The sequence below is a fragment of the Octopus sinensis genome, linkage group LG1 (genome assembly GCF_006345805.1).
Source record: "Octopus sinensis linkage group LG1, ASM634580v1, whole genome shotgun sequence".
NCBI classification, from domain to species: Eukaryota; Metazoa; Mollusca; class Cephalopoda; order Octopoda; family Octopodidae; genus Octopus; species Octopus sinensis.
This window is the reverse complement of record NC_042997.1, coordinates 129,273,921-129,294,186: the sequence shown is the minus strand read 5'-3', so window position 1 is coordinate 129,294,186 and position 20,266 is coordinate 129,273,921. Positions and strand designations below refer to the sequence as shown.

The 20,266-nt window shown below is 35.7% G+C and overlaps 1 protein-coding gene across 8 annotated transcripts in view; it reads left to right on the top strand.

Moving 5' to 3' along the window:
* LOC115208949 (probable phospholipid-transporting ATPase IIB) overlaps window positions 1-20,266 on the top strand; it is a 105,924-nt gene that overhangs the window by 65,641 nt on the left and 20,017 nt on the right. For all 8 annotated transcript variants that reach the window (XR_004999935.1, XM_029777117.2, XM_029777119.2 and 5 more), the window contains 7 exons: window positions 9,869-10,019; window positions 10,952-11,065; window positions 13,329-13,496; window positions 14,336-14,482; window positions 15,832-15,912; window positions 18,127-18,276; window positions 19,033-19,122. Coding sequence is in view for 7 of the 8 variants with exons in the window: in XM_029777117.2 (XP_029632977.1) it covers window positions 9,869-10,019; window positions 10,952-11,065; window positions 13,329-13,496; window positions 14,336-14,482; window positions 15,832-15,912; window positions 18,127-18,276; window positions 19,033-19,122 (901 nt within the window). In the remaining variant the exon portion in view is untranslated. The remainder of the gene's footprint in view (window positions 1-9,868; window positions 10,020-10,951; window positions 11,066-13,328; window positions 13,497-14,335; window positions 14,483-15,831; window positions 15,913-18,126; window positions 18,277-19,032; window positions 19,123-20,266) is intronic.

Here is a 20,266-nt window from a genome sequence, read left to right as displayed (position 1 = left end):
CGGAATCACAGGAAGATTAATAGAGAAAGTAGACTTTGTTTGTGGCAGATGCACAAGAACAATAAACACTAAGAACACACAAAAACAAAATTGTTTAAATGCCTAGAAGGATCCTTAGAGGTAACAGAAAATTTCTGTTACCTAATTAATAGCAGAGGAGGATGTTCTAAAAGTATAATTACAAGAATAAGAACCAGCTGGAGAAAGTTGGTAATAGAAGGCCTCTCTGTCTCTCTTTCTCTCTTAGTGAAAGGCAGATTGTATGATTCCTGTGTACAAATAGCAATGCTATGTGGTAGACAATCATGGGTTGTGATTGGATAGGACATATGAAGACTAGACAGAAATGAAGTTACTATGCTTTGTTGAATGTGTGACACCAATGTGCACAAAGTGCAAATGCATTGAGAAAAATTAGGCACAAGATGCAGTGTGCAAGAGAAAAGACTGCACTGGTATGCTCATGTGATGTGTATAGATGCAGACAGCTGCATAAGGGAGTGTCAATCATTAAACGTGGATGAAATCTGTTAGAGGAGGAGACCCAAGAAGATATGGGATGAAGTAGTGAAGACTGACCACTGTCCTTGAGCCTCATTGAGGAGATGAGAAAAGATTGAAATGATTGGCGATTCACTGTGCTTGAAGACATGCCCATCCCAGCAAAAAATTGAAGTCCTAAAAGCATATCATTTATATCTTTGCCCTACATCCAGACTTTCCCCTGTCAAGTCTTCCTCACAACCATCTTCCTATCACTCATCCTTCTATCACTCTTCTATGGAACTATTTACTCAAGTGCTGTAATTATATGATGGCACAACTACACATTTTTTATTCTTCTTTTTGTGCTACATGTTATCCTTCCATGGAACCACTTCTCTTGTTACCTATCTCACATTTTCAGTATCATGCTTTACTACTTTATTTTCCACTGAATGCCTGTTTCCCCTGAACACCCCTCATATCTACCATCGAAACCCACCTCTTTTGTTTGTCACTATATCCACTTTGTTTGTCTCTCCCCCTGGCTCCTTTCTCACTCCCCTATTTCACATGTCTTTGTTTCTCTTCTGTCTATGGTTTTATTTACTGTTGCACTCCACCACCCCTTTTTACATACTGCCACTTATCATCTACCCCTTTTTGACCCATTCTTATCTTTACTCTTCTGCCCAAACTGAGATTTACCATTAATCACATTGCTACCTGTGTTCACAGCTCACTGCATTCACTCACATCTCTGACCATCTCCACTTTCCTTTCACACTCTCATGAACCTAACCATCCTTGATCCTCTGTCCATATTCTCTCATATAATCACCTTGTACCTTGAGGGTACCTTCTGATATCTCATATCCATCATCCTTTCTGGCTGGAGCAGCCATGTAACTTCTACAGCAAGACCCCTATTCCTGTCCCTCCATCGTGTTTTAACCTCTCAGCATTTGGCATAAAGTGATATACCTCAATACTGCACCCTCCATTCAGTTGGGGAGATTTGCCTTGTGAGTTACTGGGTGACCCCACTAGTGCTGGTGCTGCAAAGATAGCAACCACTACACTCTGTAAAGTGGTTGGCATTAGGAAGGGCATCCAACTGTAGAAATTATGCCAGAGCAGACACTGGAGCTCAGTACAGTCCTCTTACTTATGAGATCCTGTTACATTGTCCAACTCATGCCAGCATGGAACACAGATATTAAATTATGCTAATGCTATACATACTCACACAGTGGCTTGGAAGTTTTGCCTTAGTTCCCTTTGCCAGACTTTCTAATGAAGGTAACCAAAGTCACTGTTAACCTTTCCTTTGTTAAATTAAATATGATATTCTACTTAGTATTGAGTGATTACACACACACACACACACACACACACAGAGACATATACACACACTTGTGTATATATCATCATCGTTTAACATCCGTTTCCCATGCTGGTATGGGTTGTATGGTTCAACTGGGGTCTGGGAAGCCAGGAGGCTGCACCAGGCTCCAATCTGATCTGGCAGTATATGTGTGTGTGTGTATATATATATATATATATATATATATATATGACACATACATATATGCTTGTTTGTGGACAAATAATTTTCTACTATTCTTCCTATTGCTTCATTGGAAAGTGGATATGAAACTTAGGTTTGATTTGTTTGTGTAAATTATTTTGTAAGCAATCATGCACATAAATAGCAGTGTACTGCAAACATGACATTTATATAAAACGTTAATAAATTCCCACAACCTTGTGCAACAGTAACTTTGGTCTTTTGAAGTTAATATTGTTACAATGTAGATTAGGTTGGGTGAGGTTGATTGGATGTATAATGTATACATAAAATATGAGACTACAAAGAACAATAAGTACACTCTTCAGAATGATAACACAGTTGTCATGTTATGCAGTCCCACCTCAACCCTGTTTGAGAAAACCTTATAGCATACAAGTTGTAAATTAATTCAAGTCAATCCTGATCTGGTAAACTTAAGCAAATGCAGTCCAGCTGTTATTATTCCATCTTTGTGTATATCCAGGGTTACTACTTACAATGTGTTCTTCCTTTCTAAGACGTTAGGCTGCTTTTTCTACTAGTTCAGGTATTGGCTCTGTTAACTCACAAGTGGTCAGTTGAATGACAAGGTATGGCCCAGTGATCTGTTCTTTGAGTTACACTATGTCTCTGAAGTGATGAATTGTATGGGGTATAGTGTGATTGAAGTAAAACTAAAGGGTCAGTGGTGAATAGTTAAACTGAGACTATTAGTAAGCATTCATCAACATAAAGGTAACTTTGACAGTGTACCACATTTAGCAGTTTGGGGGACACTAAGAAATTTAGGTGTAAATAAATGGATTCTGAAGTCTATACAAGCCATGAACAGAGATGCTGTCAGTAATGTAATAGTTAGAAATTAAGTTCAGTGAAGAATTTAGCATATTTGTTTTCTAGGCCACAGCAGAAGAATTTATGACCATTTCTCACAAGTGAATCTATTGAACATTTTGGGGAAGTTCTAAATATGGAAGCAAAATCTGGAATTATTAATTCCAGATTTTGCTCAAAGTAAATCTAGAGAAAAGTTTTAGTTGCCCAGAAAGCAGACAGGACTTTATTGCCATCTGGAAAGTTACCAGGTTTGATAAACAGAAATGCAGTAAGTAGGAATTCCATATGAGATATCTGGTGCCTTACTATACTCAAGGTCTTCTACAGTAGAAGTGTTGCAAGGCTACAAATTTAGTTGGAGGGGAGCTGTTGATAATAACTACCTCAGCATTTGACTGCTGCTTTATCTTATTTCCTCTTAAATTGGCATAAGGCCACATTTTAAGGTAAGGTGCAGTCAGTTAAATTGACACTAGTATATTACAGGTATTTTATTAATCTCAGACTAATAACAATGATATTTTCAATATCATTGTTGTTTAGAAGAGATTGATTCTAACTTTGGTACAATGTCACATATTTACAGAATGTAGTATGTTTTTTTTTTTTAATTTACCAAATATGCATTTCTGGAACTTGTTTTATCATCCAGAGAAATACAAGACAATGATGACTTTTGTGAGGTTTGAACTTGGGATGTGAAAGAGTGAAACTAAATACCTCATCTTAACTGTTTCTTACATTGTTTCTGATTTAGGTAAATGACTTGTAATATCGAGGTGAGGGGTTAGTTGATTAAATTGACCCTAGTACTTGACTGATACTTTATCTTATTGATCCCTGAAAGGATGAAAGACAAAGTTTACACCAGTGGGATTTGAACTCGGAATCTAAAAAAGTGAAACTAAACATTGATTTTGTCATTAACCACCCTAATATTGATAACAATTACCATCATCATCCTCAAATAATTATTTTAATGTGATTGATATGGTTGATTATGTTTGCATATTTCATCACTGCTAAAGTGTATATACAAGTACTATTTTTATGTTCTTGCATCTTAGAATTCTTATTCGGTTTCATGGTGGGCCAGGATAGTACAATTATCACCATTTTATTATGTAATATTATGTTGCAGTGATATAACTTTCATATCTCCATATTTTCAACACACCTTGAATTTCCTTTTTCTACCTGTTTGTTGCTGTTTAACCCTAGGTTAATCCTAATTGACCAGACCTTTGATAAAATGCATGCATCCAACAAGTCTGTTTTTTTTCTTTTAGCAGTATATAGGGCTACATTTTATGTCCTTTTTTTTAAGATACTAAATTTGATTTGAATGAGATTTCGTTGCTATTTCTAGCAGGTCAAATATGTAGGGATATCATTGTTGACTTCAGTTTTCTTGTTAGTTTGTCTTGTTATTGTTTATTGTTAACTCTCATTGACTAGATCTATGCTCAGAGGCATTCTGGTTGTAATAACACTATCTTTACTTCTGCCCAGACAGCGTGTCTAGGTCTACATTATCTTATGTAACCTTTATTTTGGCTGCTATTATTAACAAGTCCAGCAACCCTGTAGTGGCTTCTTTGTTGATCCTTTTCAGCATTTTAAGAGAATCAAGTTTGCATTATCTAATTTCATGAATGTGCTGAGAATTATTAATGTCACTAAGGTTTGAAGGTTTGTTTGTTGCAATAACAAAACAGTTTTTAATATCAGTTGCCACACCACCTGAGAACTTTTACATTGAATATTTCATCAGGAGTTTTTATAATGGGAATTAATCCTAAAATCTATGATACAGCTATATTTTGTTGTTTATTGTAATATCCAACTCACAGAAATAGATGCTTTTCACCAGCAATATCTGTTTAAAACCAAGGACAACTGACTATTATGTCTTTAATTTGTTCTTTAAGTAAAGATGGAGCAGTAACATTATGTGATGTGCATTTTATTCTATGTAGTTTCAAATTAGCTACAATTGATGATGATTGAACTCTTATTAAATTCTAAGTGACCAAGGCTAGCAATTTTTAAAGGGGGAATAAAGTCAATTACATTGACCCTAGTACTTAACCGGCACTTTATTTTACTGTCTCCAAACATTTGAACACGGATCATAATGTGTGATGGCATTTTGTCTAATGTGCTAACAATTCTGCCAGCTTTCCACCATAAATGACATCTACAGATGTAATTTTGTTATTTTGCCTCTGGAAAACTGCTAACCCTAACCCTACAACACTATTTTTGTTGGTTAGCTGTAGAAGTATGGATTATTAAAACTAGTTTTGTGAATTCGTATTTCAGGATTGTGCACTTTACATTAAATTTTATTGCAATAGTGTTTTATTTCTGTTCTTGGGATCCATTAGACAGGATTTTTAAAACCTCTTTATTTTATACTTTGATCATTTGCTCAGAATATTAGTGGATACAGATTTGGAATAATTGGGATTTATTTAAAAATAGTTGCCACTTCTGAATAACTGCTGCTCACAATTTCTGGTTTACTTTATCATATATGAGAGTGCCTCTATGTGGTCACTAAATGTGCTAGAAAGATCAGCTAAAAATTTCTCAGTTTATACTCTTATTGTCTTTAAATAAAGAGGGATACATTGAAAAATTTATCATTTTATCTTTAAGATAGCATGTTAGTGCTAGTGTAAATTTATTAATAAACAACACTTGTCACACTGCAATGGTAAAGACTTTTCCCTAAAGGAAAACTTTTGCTGAATCCTGGATTCAGTCATTACATAATATGTGCAAATGTCGTTTCACTATATTAATTATTTATAATAATCAAAATATTTTGAATTGAGAATTAATTCTAAACAACATTGAAATTTTATATTGGATTTATGAAGAAAATATCTTAAAATATTAACATGCAGGTGTAATAATTGCTTGAGCAACATCTTCAGAACATATAATTAATAGTGCTGTTAGCAGTTGTTTGCTAGCAGTTGTTTGCTAGCAGTTGTTTGCATGATGTAATCAGCAATAGATGATCAACGGTGCAATAAATTTCAGTGGGAAGAAAAAGTTCATGGAATTTCATGTCAGTGGCTCTTCTTAATTATGCATCACTTTAAACGAACAACATTGGTAAATTAATGTATGAAGTTACTTAATTCCATAGAAATTTATTGTGCCTCTGGGATTTGTGTTTCTAAGATTGTGCATTCATAATACAATATGAATGAAAATATTGAAGAATATTGCATAGTAGAATTCATCTGAATTGTCTAAAAATTTTAATGATCGACCAAAAATATCATTGATATAAATTTTCAAATAAAATAGAAAATAGCATATTGTTGCCCTGCCAAATTTTTTAAGTAGTTCTCAAACCAACCAGTAGACCTAGTTTTAAAATAGTAACATGCTGTCTTGTAAAGTATTATGATCCACTATGTGTAACCTGTTTCAGCAAATCTACCCATGTCAGCTTATTGGTTGTGCATAAGAAGTTTGCTTCCCAACCAATGGTTTCAGGTTCAGTCCCACTATGTGACACTTTGGGGGAAGTGTCTTCTGCTATAACTTTGAACCAACTAAAGCCTTAGGAGTGGATTTGGTAGACAGAAACTGAAAGAAGCCCATTGTGTGTGTGTGTGTGTGTGTGTGTGTGTGTGTATCCCTGACTCCTTACCTTGACATTGCTTAATGGTTGTAAGCAAGTGTTACCATCCTACAAGTGGTGTTTTTCCAGCCTTATGTCATCATCATCATTTAACGTTCGTTTTCCATGCTGATTATTGCTCCTACTGCTAATTACATTTAGCAGTAGGAGCAATCATCATCATCAAACGACTGCTTTCCATGTTGGCATGGGTTGAATGGTTTGACTGGGAACTGGCGAGCCAGGATGTTGCACCAAGCTCCAATATGATCTGGCAAGGTTTCTACAGTTGGATGCTCTTCCTAATGCCAACCACTCCAAGAGTGTAGCGGGTGCTTTTTACATGCCACCAGCACAGGAGCCAGTCGAGCGGCACTGGCATCGGCCATGATTCTTTACTCCCTAATGTATATTGACATTGTAATGATTCATCCCTCTCCTTCTCATCATCATTTAACATCCATTTTCCATGCTTGCATGGGTTGGACAGTTTGACAGGAGCTGGAAAATCAGAAGACTTCACCAAGCTCTACTATCTGCTTTGGCATGATTTCTATGGTTGGGTGCCCTTCATGATGCTAACAACTTTAAAGAGTGTAGTGGATGGTTTTATGTGGTACCAGCAGCAGTGAGGTCACCAAGTAACTTGCAAGACATGACCCCCAACAACTGAGGAGTGAAAAGTATTGAGAAGATGACTTTGTGCCAAGTGATGAGAAGTTAGAGTATGAAAAGAGGGACAGGAATAGGTGCCTTACAAGAGAGGAGAGAGATAAGGTAGTAAAGCTGTGATGGGGCATACAGCCAAGTTAAAGGGAGGTGTATATAATGAAGTAAACCAGAGATTGGGTAGAGTGAAGGGGTGGGTAAGTTCATGAAATTGCAAAAGGAGACCGGGAGATAGAAATGGGGAATGTAATGAGTGGGTACAGATAGATGAAGGGCCTGTTTGGAGGATATATTGTGTGGAGGAGATTCAGCAGGGACATAGTGCCTGCAGTTAGATCCATGAGGGAGAATGGGAGATAGAGCAGAGGGGAATACAGCAAGTGGTGAACTTGGGTGAGTTGGGGAAGTGTTAAGAAGATGGGATGTTGGGGAGAGGTTTGTCTGGGACAGATTGTGTGCAGGGGCATGGACATAAAGGACATGCCTATATGGCATCATTTTTACTTTGCTGGACAAGTCTTCTCAAGTACAGCACATTACCAATAGTCTTGGTCCTTTGTCATCTCTCTGAGGCTCAGCATCTCAAAATCATTTCTCACAACCTTGTCCCATGTCTTTCTAGATTTTCCTCTTTCACTGATTCTCTCTGCATTTAGAGTTCAGCACGTCATTGTGCAGCTGTCTTCATCCATATGCATCACATGACCATATCAGTGCAGTCTTCCCTCTTGCACACTACTTCTAATGCCTCTTATCCCCAAGTTTACATAGCTGTATTATTGTGTTTGGTAGAATACCTGTACTGCTTTAACACATCGTTTCAGATAAAATTCTTTCATCAAAATCTATATTCAAGAGACAAACATGGGTTTGTTCTTTCTTATACATTATTCTTAAAACAACAATCAAATTTGAACAACATTTTCAACACAATTTTTACCATTTTTTTTTTGTATTGTTAAGACACAGGTATAGCTGTGTGATTAAGAAGTTCACTTTGCAACCACGTGATTTTGGATTCAGTTCCACTGTGTAACACCTTGAGCAAGTGTCTTATGTTATAGACCTGGGGTTTGAACAATCCTTTGTGAAGGAATTTGGTAGGTAAAGACTGTGTGGATGCCTGTTTTGCTTGTGTGTGAATATGTGTGTTTGTTTCCCACCACCACTTGACAACAGGTGTTGGTTTACATCCTCATAACTTAGCGGTTTAGCAAAAGATATCGATAGAATAAGTAAGACTTAAAGATAAGTACAATAATCCCTCGCCATATCATGGTTCACCTATCGTGCACTCAGTACATCACAGTTCACCCATTGTGCATTCAGTACATTGCAGTTCACCCATTGTGCACTCAGTACATCACAGTTCACCCATTGTGCACTCAGTACATTGTGGTTCATCCATTGTGCACTCAGTACATCACATCGCGGTTCACCCATTGCGCACTCAGTATATCACAGTTCACCCATTGCACACTCAGTACATTGCAGTCCACTCATTGCACACTCAGTACATCACATCGCGGTCCACCCATTACACATTCAGTACATTGTGGTTCAACCATTGTGCACTCAGTACATCATGGTTCACCCATCGCTCACTTAGTACATTGTGGATTTTTCTGGCTAATATATGTAAATTTATATCGTGGACTCCTCAGTATATCATGGGTTTCTGTGGCTGATAGCTATTTATATTTGTTTAGATTTTAATTATTTCTGTAGTAAAATAAACATTTTCACACCTATAAATTAATAAATAGAAATACAGTACAGTACTGCATCATATAACAAATTAATTAAAATATATTAAATGAAAATATGTAATGTACCGTAAATGAGTAAACAAAGAATCACACATACTGTATTTAAAACGAAACTCAGGAGGTGAGTGTGTGGTATTGTTTTGCATTTATAATAAAGTATATACAAATTATAAAAAATATATACAATACAATAGGTGCAGGAGTTGCTGTGTGGTAAGTAGCTTGCTTACCAACCACATGGTTCCGGGTTCAGTCCCACTGCGTGGTACCTTGGGCAAGTGTCTTCTACTATAGCTTCGGGCCAACCAAAGCCTTATGAGTGGATCTGGTAGACGGAAACTGAAAGAGGCCCATCGTATATATATATATATATATATATATATATATGTATATATATATATATATGTATATATATATATATATATGTATATATATATATATATATATATATGTTTGTGTGTGTGTGTGTCCCCAACATTGCTTGACAACCAATACTGATGTGTTTACCTTCCCGTAAGTTAGCGGTTCGGCAAAAGAGACTGATAGAATAAGTACTAGGCTTACAAAGAATAAGACCTGGGGTAGATTTGCTTGACTAAAGGCGGTGTTCCAGCATGGCCGCAGTCAAAATGACTGAAACAATTAAGAGAGAGTACAGTACTTTCTATTTCGTGGATTTTCACCTATCGTGGGAGGTTTTAGAAAATAACACCCACGATAGTTGAGGGATTACTGTACTAGGGGTGACTTGTTCAAATAAATAAACTCTTTAAGGTTTTTTTCCACAGCATGTCCACTGTCAATGACCGAAACAATAAAAAGTGATAAAAGTGAGTTATAACTTTGTTTAATTACTGCTAATTGAATCTTTGTTTTTGTTTTCTATTTCAGGTGTTTAGCATCTTTATTTTCAAAATGTTGCAGGAAGAAAGAGTTACAGCCCCGTATTATACATATAGGTTTATCGAGGGGCCCACTGGAGAAGTACTCCAAGAATGTGATCAGAAATCAGAAGTATAGTGTATTTAGTTTCATACCAAAGGTAAGAAATAATACTATGATCCTCTTTTGGAAATATCAGTACTATTATAAGAGTGATATGTTAGTGTACAGGAGGAGGTCTTCGATAGCAGTTGTTAGCTCCGAGTCAACTCTGTTTTAGTAGTCTGATGATCAACTATTTGTACAGGTATCTAGGACTACATTATCCAAGGTGTTGTTTATTTTAAAGATATGATTTGGGGGGAGATTTGGGTACTATCTCTTGCAGAGACCATGGTACTTGCTGTTGTTTAAATCCTAGGTAGGTCTGATTGACTAGACCCATGATTAAATGTATTCAAACTAGGAACATTTCATTTCTTTTATGGCAATAAAGATAGGAAATGTGATGGTACTGGTTGGTAGCAGGACTTGGTGATGGTGGTATGTGATGATAGTGTATATAACTATAGTAGAAGTGGGTGGTGGTGGTACGGATATGAGATAATAGTGGGGGTAGCCAAAGTAGGAGTAGGTGATAATGGTATTTTTGGATACCTTGAAATGTCTTGTAGGATTTCAATTAAGGTATTGATTATATAGTTGAAACATTGCAAACACATTGTTAAATACGTGAATCATCATCATCATCATTGTTTAACGTCTGTTTCCCATGCTAGCATGGGTTGGATGGTTTGACTGGGGTCTGGGAAGCCAGGAGGTTGCACCAGGCTCCAGTCTGATCTGGCAGTGTTTCTACAGCTGGATGCCCTTCCTCACGCCAACCACTCTGTGAGTGTGGTAGGTGCTTTTTACGTGCCACCGGCACAGGTATCACAACTATAATTTCCATTTGATTTTTTTTTATGTTGAGTAGTCATTTAAGACCAATATTTCTCATCAGTTACGACCAATATTTCTACAATAGAATATTTTAATGATAAATTGCTTTCTCATGAAATCTTTTCCTGAAACTTTACTCTTTTTTTGCAGGTATTATATGAACAGTTCAATTTTTTCTTGAATTTGTATTTTCTTATAATGGCAATTTCCCAGTTCCTACCAGAAATCCGTATTGGTTACCTCTACACATACTGGGGTCCTTTGGTGAGTATAATTATACTGTTTTATTCTTTCTTTCTAGGCTGCCATCACTGTATTGGTAAAATTGTTTAAAACCCCTGAGGAGGAGAAACCAATACAGTTGATGTCAGTCCTTCGATAACAACATGAGTCTAAGATTCATAGAGAAATTAAACTGGTTTTGTTAACACCCACTCTAAAATTAATCTAAATTGCTTAAGGTTCTCTGTTCATTATCAATGCAAAGTTACTACTGTTGAGTTAATAGCATATTAAAAAGAAATCATTGAAGGAAATTAGTAACCATAGTTACAAATGTTGTATCCAGTTGGTTGTTATAGCAGCAAATAGCTATTTGTTTATATAAATGTCATGATATCATCAATGACTTACACAGTGGTTATTTGGTTGAGACCCACTTGTAACTCTTGCCATGTAAGATAATAATTTATTTCAGCCTAACCATCTGTGAAGTAGATAGCACACTGTCATGTCCTACTTGATTGATTGTTGGAAATGATATCTAGATAGAACAACTTGTATCAAAAGTTCATATTTAACCACTGAGATGTGAAGAACCATTCTACTATTGTCAGGGTAGAAAAAAAAAATCAATATAAAACCGTTCATTTCAATCTCTGCTACTTTTTGGATAGATCATTTGTTTTTAGATGTTTGATCTATTCATCATTCTGTGTTTCCTGCATCCTTCAAAACTTCCATGCTTCCTGAGATTCGCGAACACTACACCTGATTTTCTCCCCTCCATACACACGCAAGCTTGTATCTGACTCATACGCTGTTCACTTGCCAGACAATTGTACATTACTGCATATGCTTTATATGCACTTTTGTGGTGCACCTGAGCACTGTATACAATAATTTCATTATTATTATTATTATTATTATTATTATCATCATCATGTGTTTACCATCATTAGGCTGGCTGATCTCGTATAGGTATCCCCTAGTGAGTTAGGCTTGAAGTTAAATTAAACTGTATAGTTTGTTCCAAATGATATTTACTGTTGTGTTGCATCTCTTTAGTTTCAAGACAGTTGGTTTATTTCTGTTTGTAAAATAATTCCTGATATCACCTTGTCATACAGATTTTAATATTGGTTTCTTATTTTGGTACAAGGCTATTTTTGAAAAGAAGAGTGCAATTGAAAGAACTGATACTGATATTACTGGTATTAACTTTGTAAGGATGAGAGTCAGAGTTGATCTTTGTGGGATTTGAACTTACTCTGGCTCCCTATCACTACTGCCACCACCTTTATCTTCTTCCTAGCTACTACCACCTATCCACCTTTATATAATGTATTCCTTCTGTAGCAAGATACTTGTCCTTCCTTCATACTGTAGCCTTTCAGCACCTGGCCTAAAGCCACTTCCCCTTCCCAAATATCCCACTCGTTGGGGCTTTTTGCCTTTTCTCCCCTTCTATTTTTGTTTTGTACCTTACTTGGTGACCTCACTAATGCCAGTGGTACAAAAAAGTACCCAGTACATACTGTAAAGTTGTTGGGTTTTGAAATGGTACTCAACATAGAAACTATGCCAAAGCTGACACTGGAGTTCAACATGGCTTTATGGCTCGCCATACCGTGTGAAATCATCCAATCGATGCCAGCATGGAAAATGGATATTAGATGATATAAAATAATAATGAAATTATTGTATACAGTGCTCAGGTGCACCACAACTTGTCAAAAGTGCGTATAAAAAATATGCAGTAATGTACAAATGTCTGGAAAGTGAACAGTGTATGAGTCAGATACATGCTTGCGTGTGTATAGAGGAGAGAAAATCAGGTGTAGTGTTGGCGAATCTCAGGAAGCATGGAAGTTTTGAAGGATGCAGTGCTCTAACAACTGATGCCGGCAGTTTGTTCCATGCTTCAGCAACTCTTAGCATGAAAAAATGTTTCCAAAAGTCATGGGAACTGTGCTGTTTTCTGACTTTGTAAACATGTCCACGGCTGTTAGACAGGTAGTTTGAAAAGGTGCTCAGAGTTATTTTGGTAAGATGGTTAATAATTTTATGGGTGTCTGCCAAGTCAGCTGCTAGACGTTGGAGTTTCAATGTATCCATGCCCAGGATGATGATGATAAGTACTTTATGAGCATTTAGCTTGATGCTATACCATCTCTGCTAATTCTCTACCCGAAATATTTTAATATATAAAAAGATACATTGCTCGTTCCTCTCGTTTTTTACTGTTCCAGACCCCGAAGGGAATGTTTTGTAAAATTTTAATACATTTTCTTGTTTTCTTTTATAGTGCTTTGTAATATTTGTTACAATGGTGAGGGAAGGCTTCGATGATTATCAGCGGTACCGAAGAGATAAAGAAGCCAACTCACAACTGTATGGAAAACTTACACGTGATGGGTTGAAATTACTCCCTAGTTCCAATATAAAAGTTGGAGATTTAATAACTGTTGAAAAGGTAAAGAGTATCTTTTATATTCTCTCATTTACACTTACAACACAGTCTAAATACACTTGTCTCCAACACTAGAAATATCTTTTGCTTGTTTCACTCAGTGGACTGTGGCCATGCTGGGGCACTTCCCATAAGGGTTTAGTCCACCAAATCGAACCCAGTACTTATTTAACTCTTTAGCATTTAAATCAGCCATATCAGGCTTATATATTCTTCTAGTTTTATGTTGAAACTGGTCAGATCCAACCTCTTACACCTACCCTGCAATGTCATTCTAAAAATAAACAATCATATCATCATAATCTCAAGGCTATGAGATAATACAGGATTGATTTTTAAAAGATGAGGATAAATAAGCATTATATTTAATAAATTAATCTGAATGATAAAGGTTTAAGTCTGGTAATTATTCTATTAGTCTTTTTTTGCTGAATCCACTCAGTCACAGGGATGTAAACAAACCAACATTGGTTGTCAAGCTGAGAGGACAGACACAGATGCACACACATACATGATAGGCTTCCACACAGTTTCTGTCTACCAGATTTACTCATGAAGAATTGGTCAACCTGAGGCTATAGTGGAAGGCACTTGCCCAGTGGGACTGAACCTGAAACCATGTGGTTTCAGAGCAAGCTTAAAGCCACACAGCCATGCTTGCACCTATGCATAGTTATTCTTTTTATATCATTCAATCTTGTAGTTTTGTTAATAAAATCTAATTTAGATTTAATTAAAATTAGATAAGTCCAGTTGTTGAAAATTTCATAACTCCCAATATTGTCTAGAATCAAAATTGTTATTCCTTAATTTACTTGCTAATTTTCATTTTCTCCTTTCAGAACCAACGAGTGCCTGCTGATATGGTTTTAATTCGGACAACAGAAAAAGTTGGGTCTTGCTTTATTCGAACAGACCAAATGGATGGTGAAACAGATTGGAAATTACGTATAGCTTTGCAGTCTACTCAGCATCTTCCCTCAGATGAAGTATGAATCTAATTTATGTCTGGTTTTATAAATTTAACTCTACATTGTACTCTAATTCTTATATTACTCTGTCTAATGTAATGCTTATTTATTCACCTTCTTTTGAATTAATCATGCATTATCTCTTAGCTTCAAGCTTTTGGTGACAATTTATTTTTTAGAATTACATTGTATGGTAGGTGTGAGAGATTAAATCTGGCTTGTTTGAACACAAATCGGTAGAATATTTGGGCTTGATGTGACTGGTTTAAATGCCAAAAAATAGACTTTTGGTCTTTGTCTGCACTGAGTGAGTTCCCTAGGAAATGGACAAGTGACAAATTGTCACTGTACAAGTCAGGTATAAAAAAAATTCATTTATTAAAAACTACTCTTTACTAAATAAACCAATAAAGGATCTTACTTCCTTAAAAAAAAAAAAAGCAAGGACAATGTAGCTCATGTATAAAAAGAATGGATGTTATAATTGTAATACTTCTGCTAATAAGTCTGCTCAGCCAGGACTAACCCAGAAATAAACAATAACAAGTTGCTAAACTATTTTAAGGAATTAAAGTTTTTTTTTTTTCCTTATAAAACATCACTTTAGAGAAGATAAAATCAGTGTAAGAGCTCAAGGTTTGAACTTGTTGAATGAACTTTTTTCATCTTAGTAAAATTATAGGCAACTCAGTCACTTGTTAGCTCTGATCCATATAATTTGTATTACTTGTGTTGCTGCTGTGTAGCCACCAGTCCAGCCTGATCCAACAAACCTATCATATGGTAACTGTTTGGTTAGTGCTTCAGTTTGACCTTTATACTGGACTATGCAGTCAGTCATCATCATCATCGTTTATGCCAACTAAGTGAATTCTTTAAACCTGAGCTGAATTTCTTGATAACATTCACCTATCTTAAGGTTTGTAGTCTCACCAGCTACATAGCAACCTCACTAGTGCTGGTGGCATGAAAAAAACACCTAGTATACACTGAAAAGTGGTTGGTGTTAAGAAAGTCTTCAAGCTGTAGAAACCATGCCAAAACAGACATTGCAGCATGAAGCAGTCCTTGGGCTCATTGGATCTTGTCAAACCATCCAACATGGAACATGGATATTAAATGAAGATGATGATCTGATTCTGGGAATAAAACCTATAACCAAAGTATATATATTATCTAAATTGACTAACCTTGGTGTATGTTGATTCTTGCAGTAGCAAAAATGGAATATTTTTAGTGATTTTCTATCTTTGTTTGACAGTACTTTTAATATGAACATACTTCTATGTTGCTTCTGTTTTCAGTCATTGGCTAAAGATATTTATTAAGATGAAAACTAATTTTCTGTTTGTGTTATCTAATTGCAGAGTCTACTAGATATTACAGCGCATGTTTATGCTGAGAAGCCAAGCAAAGATATTCATAGTTTCGTTGGAACATTTACTATGGTCAGTAAATTAATATGATTTATTTTATTCATTTACTGGTTTCAGTCATTAGCATGTGGACTTACTAGGGTACCACTGTCAGGGGTTTATTTTAGTTTGTTATATCAACCCCAGTACTTTGTCTGGTATCTTTTTTTTATTGATCTCATAAAAGATGAAAGGCAAAGTTGAGTGGGTGTCAGAAAAGGCAACTCGCGTAGAATGAAATACAATATTTTGTTCAATGTACTAGTTCTATTGTCTGATGTTGATATATGTACACATATAAATACATATACATTTATATTTACCTATCTAGATAAATGCATATATATCTATTCATCCATCCTTCTCTCCTATCCTCAATCACATTTCATCTAACATTCATCCTCTCATCTATTCTCTCACTGTTCCATACTGCCTGTAGAATGAAGATGGCATTAGATCTGTCCATATTCAATCCACCTCCTGCCATCACCCTTACCACTCTATCCATCCATTTCCTGTCATGATGCTTATATAACAAAGAATTGCATTAGATCTATTTCTATGGGATACATACCATCATCACTCTTCTGCACTGCTGGGCATCAAAACTTCCCAGGCCGATCATTATTAACTTTCTTTCTCTTACCATCACCCATCTCTATTTCCATCCATCTCTTGTTTTCTCTTTATTACCAACCAGCATGTAATTGCCACCCATGTGTCTCTCCCATTACTCCCTCCTCTACCACCCCTTACCCCAGTTACTCTGTTGCTTCTATCATACTCTCTCTCTTTTATTCACCTTCTTGATCATGATGGCTTGAATAAATGGAGATAACATAGAGTAGTGACCACTCTGTAGTTTTACATGACACAAGGCAACCTCACTAGTGCTGGTGCCATGAAAAAATGCACCTAAAACATCCTATAAAATGGTTGACAAACAAATGGAGACAATGTAGGTCAAGAAGTCTCTTTACTTTTGCTGAGTGTATAAAAACGTGCTGATTACATTTGTAAAATGCTGGTGTTAACAAGGGCATTCAGTTGCAGAAACCTTGCTAAAAATGCTATGGATGTGTGAGGTGTGATTCCTAACCTTGGCATTCACTCAAACACATATGAGCATGAAACTGGATAGTGTTGCTGCTTGCACATACATATGATAAGCTTCTGCATAATTCCCATCTGAAAAATTTCACTCTCACAACATTAGTTGATGTGAGACTTCAGTTAAAGATGCTTATCCAAAGTGCTGCACAGTGGTACTCAACCTAAAACCCTAGGCTGCATAGTGAATTTCTTAACTGTACATTAATGCCTGGTATTATGGTTAATTTTCATTAAAATAATTGGTATATTTATAGTTAATCTAAGCATTCATTCCTCTGTAATGCCTGTAACTTAAATATTCTTTGATTGTCCAAATAGAAACTTGAATAGTTTAGTGATAAGGGGTTTCAATCCTTTTGGAATCATTGTGTGAAAATTTTGAGCAAATCTCATTTTGTTTAATTACATTTAGCAGTAGGAGCAATCATCATCATTTAACAACTGCTTTCCATGGTAGCATGGGTTGGATGGTTTGACTGAGGACTGACAAATCAGAAGGCTACACCAGGCTTCAATCTGATCTGGCAAGGTTTCTACAGCTGGATGCCCTTCCTAACACCAGCCACTCTGAGAGTGTAGTGGGTGCTTTTTACATGCCCCCAGCATGAGGTTCCAGTCAGGCAGTATTGGCATTGACTACGCTCGAATGGTGCTTTTTATGTAATATATATACATATATGTATATAGTTTATCATGTTGCATATCAATGGTTTAACAAGAAAACAAGGACAAAATATCAGTAAGTGCCTCAGAAGAGGCAACATTGTAAAAAATATTTAGTGATAAAATATAATGTGAAGTTGTAAGAAAATGAGATTTTTTCAACATAGATGTGGTAGTGCTAAGTTATGTAATTTATTTTCTTTTTAAATACAAAAAGATGTCTTTGTAAATCTAGAAATTCAAAAAAGGACATTTCAGTAACATTGAAATTAGGGATTAAACTAAAGAATAGAATTCAAGAGTATCAATATTTTGTATTGCAGTGTATTGTTGTTATTGTTGGTGTATATTTACATAATTACCAGTAATAAAATGTTTTATAGAAAAATTGAATGTTTTACAAAGACTGAAAGATATTCCCTACCTTTGATTCTATTTCTTACTAACTTTGGTTTTGTTTGATTTCTTCAGACAGGTGAAAATAGCGCTGAAGCTTCTTTGAGTATTGAAAATGTATTATGGGCAAACACAGTGATTGCTTCTGGTACTGCTTTAGGATTAGTCATTTATACTGGTATGGATACACGCAGTGTGATGAATACATCACAGCCAAAGAGCAAAGTAAGTAAATTTCAGTTATTTTGTGAGATTTGGATGTGCAGGTTACTATTTAAAGAATGGTTTGATAAATGCTCATATTATAGCTTGGTATGCTGTGAAATGTCTGTTTTTATTCAATCAGTACAGATGCTTTAAGATATTTCATGTATCTGATAGACACTTTTAATCTGGAATCAAGGTATTTTATTACATAATTGACTACTCTTAATTATGTAGAACTACATATGGGATATTAGGCAACCCCATTAATGTTGGTGCCATTATAACATCCATCCAGAACACTCTGTAAAGTATTTGGCAAACTAATGGAGATGTGGGGGTTGAGAGGACCATTTAATCTTGTCAATGATATGACCACTTCTCTTGAGCTAGTGCCATGATATAGTGAACCTAGTGTACTCTAGAGTGGTTGGTGTTAGCCATAGCAACCAAAAATGAAGTGTATGACTATGATGTTGTCTTTTGAGGCAGCTATGAGGACAGTAGCTCTGAATAAGAACTAAGAGTTCATCATAACTTGTCAAACTCATGTCAACATAGAAAGTGGATGTAAAATGGTGTTGATGATGGTGAATTATAAATGGGAAGTATCTTTAGATTGTTGTTCTGAAACCAAATCCTACCAAAAGATTCTGTGACATAATAAAAACTGAATATACTTTTAAGTTTGGGGTAAGAAATGGAAGCTATTCATTTGATTGTGATAACTTTCACTTTAATAATTATTATTATTTTATTTATATTTTGCTTTTTCAGGTAGGATTGCTTGATGTTGAGATCAACAATATCACCAAAGTATTATTTCTGGCTGTTGTCATCTTAGCAATTGTTATGATTATACTAAAGGTAAATTCATAATTCATTTCTCTTACCAAGTATTAACCTATATTTATTCATATTTTCTTCACTATATCCTTTGTACTTCAGTTTTTATCCATTTTATGTCCCATTGTCCAAGCTGGGATAATTTTGAAAACATTTGTCATTTATATAACTTTGGAAGTACAAACATTACTGAAGTTATTATTTTTAATTATTGAACCAAATAATTCCTCCTTTTCAACATAATATTCTTCCATTGTATCTTTTCTGAATCTTATTTGGATTTATCTTTTGTTCTATATTGATATTGTCTGACTTTTCTTTCATCAGGATTCCATATTTACTATTATTGAAAGAAAATCTCTTTACTTTGATATTTAATTTAAAATTTTGAAAAATTGAAATTAAAATATTTCTTTGGCCATTATAATGGAACATATTAATTGTTCCTTCTCGAGCCACACCTGGCTCATAAGGGCCAGTTTCCCGGTTTCCTTGGCGTATAGGTTCCCCACCTGGATGGGATGCCGGTCCATTGCAGGTGAGCTGCAAGATGCAGGAGGAAAAAGTGAGAGAAAGTTGTGGCGAAAGAGTCTGCAGAAGTTTGCCATTACCTTCTGCCGGAGCTGCGTGGAGCTTAGGTGTTTCACTCATAAACACACACATCGCCCGGTTTAAGATTTGAACCCGTGATCCCTCGACTGCGAGTCTGCTGCTCTAACCACTAGGCCATGTGCCTCCACAACATATTAATTGGAGTGTGGCGGTCACTTTAAGTATTGGACTATGCTGTTAGACTGAAGAAAATATCAGAAACCTAAATCTGATCCCTTTTATATTCTCACCTGAGTGTATCATGTGATCTTAAACCAGGTAAAATCCAGGAATATTCAGAGTTCTGGCTGTGGTTCACACTTCAATGTTGTACTCAGAGAACTTCTATAATCACTTAACCTGCAAAAAATAGCAGACAAATTTTCCAATACTTTACTGCCTGAAAATATGAAGGACATATTGGATATTGTGTTATGTAATAACTGATTAAAATATAGAATGATTGTGGCTGGAATGCCAAACACCACCACCTAGATGTTCAATTAGTTAATTAAATAAACGTGAGGGATATATAGCAACTCTCACCACCAAGTGGGAGAATTTGAGCCCTGCA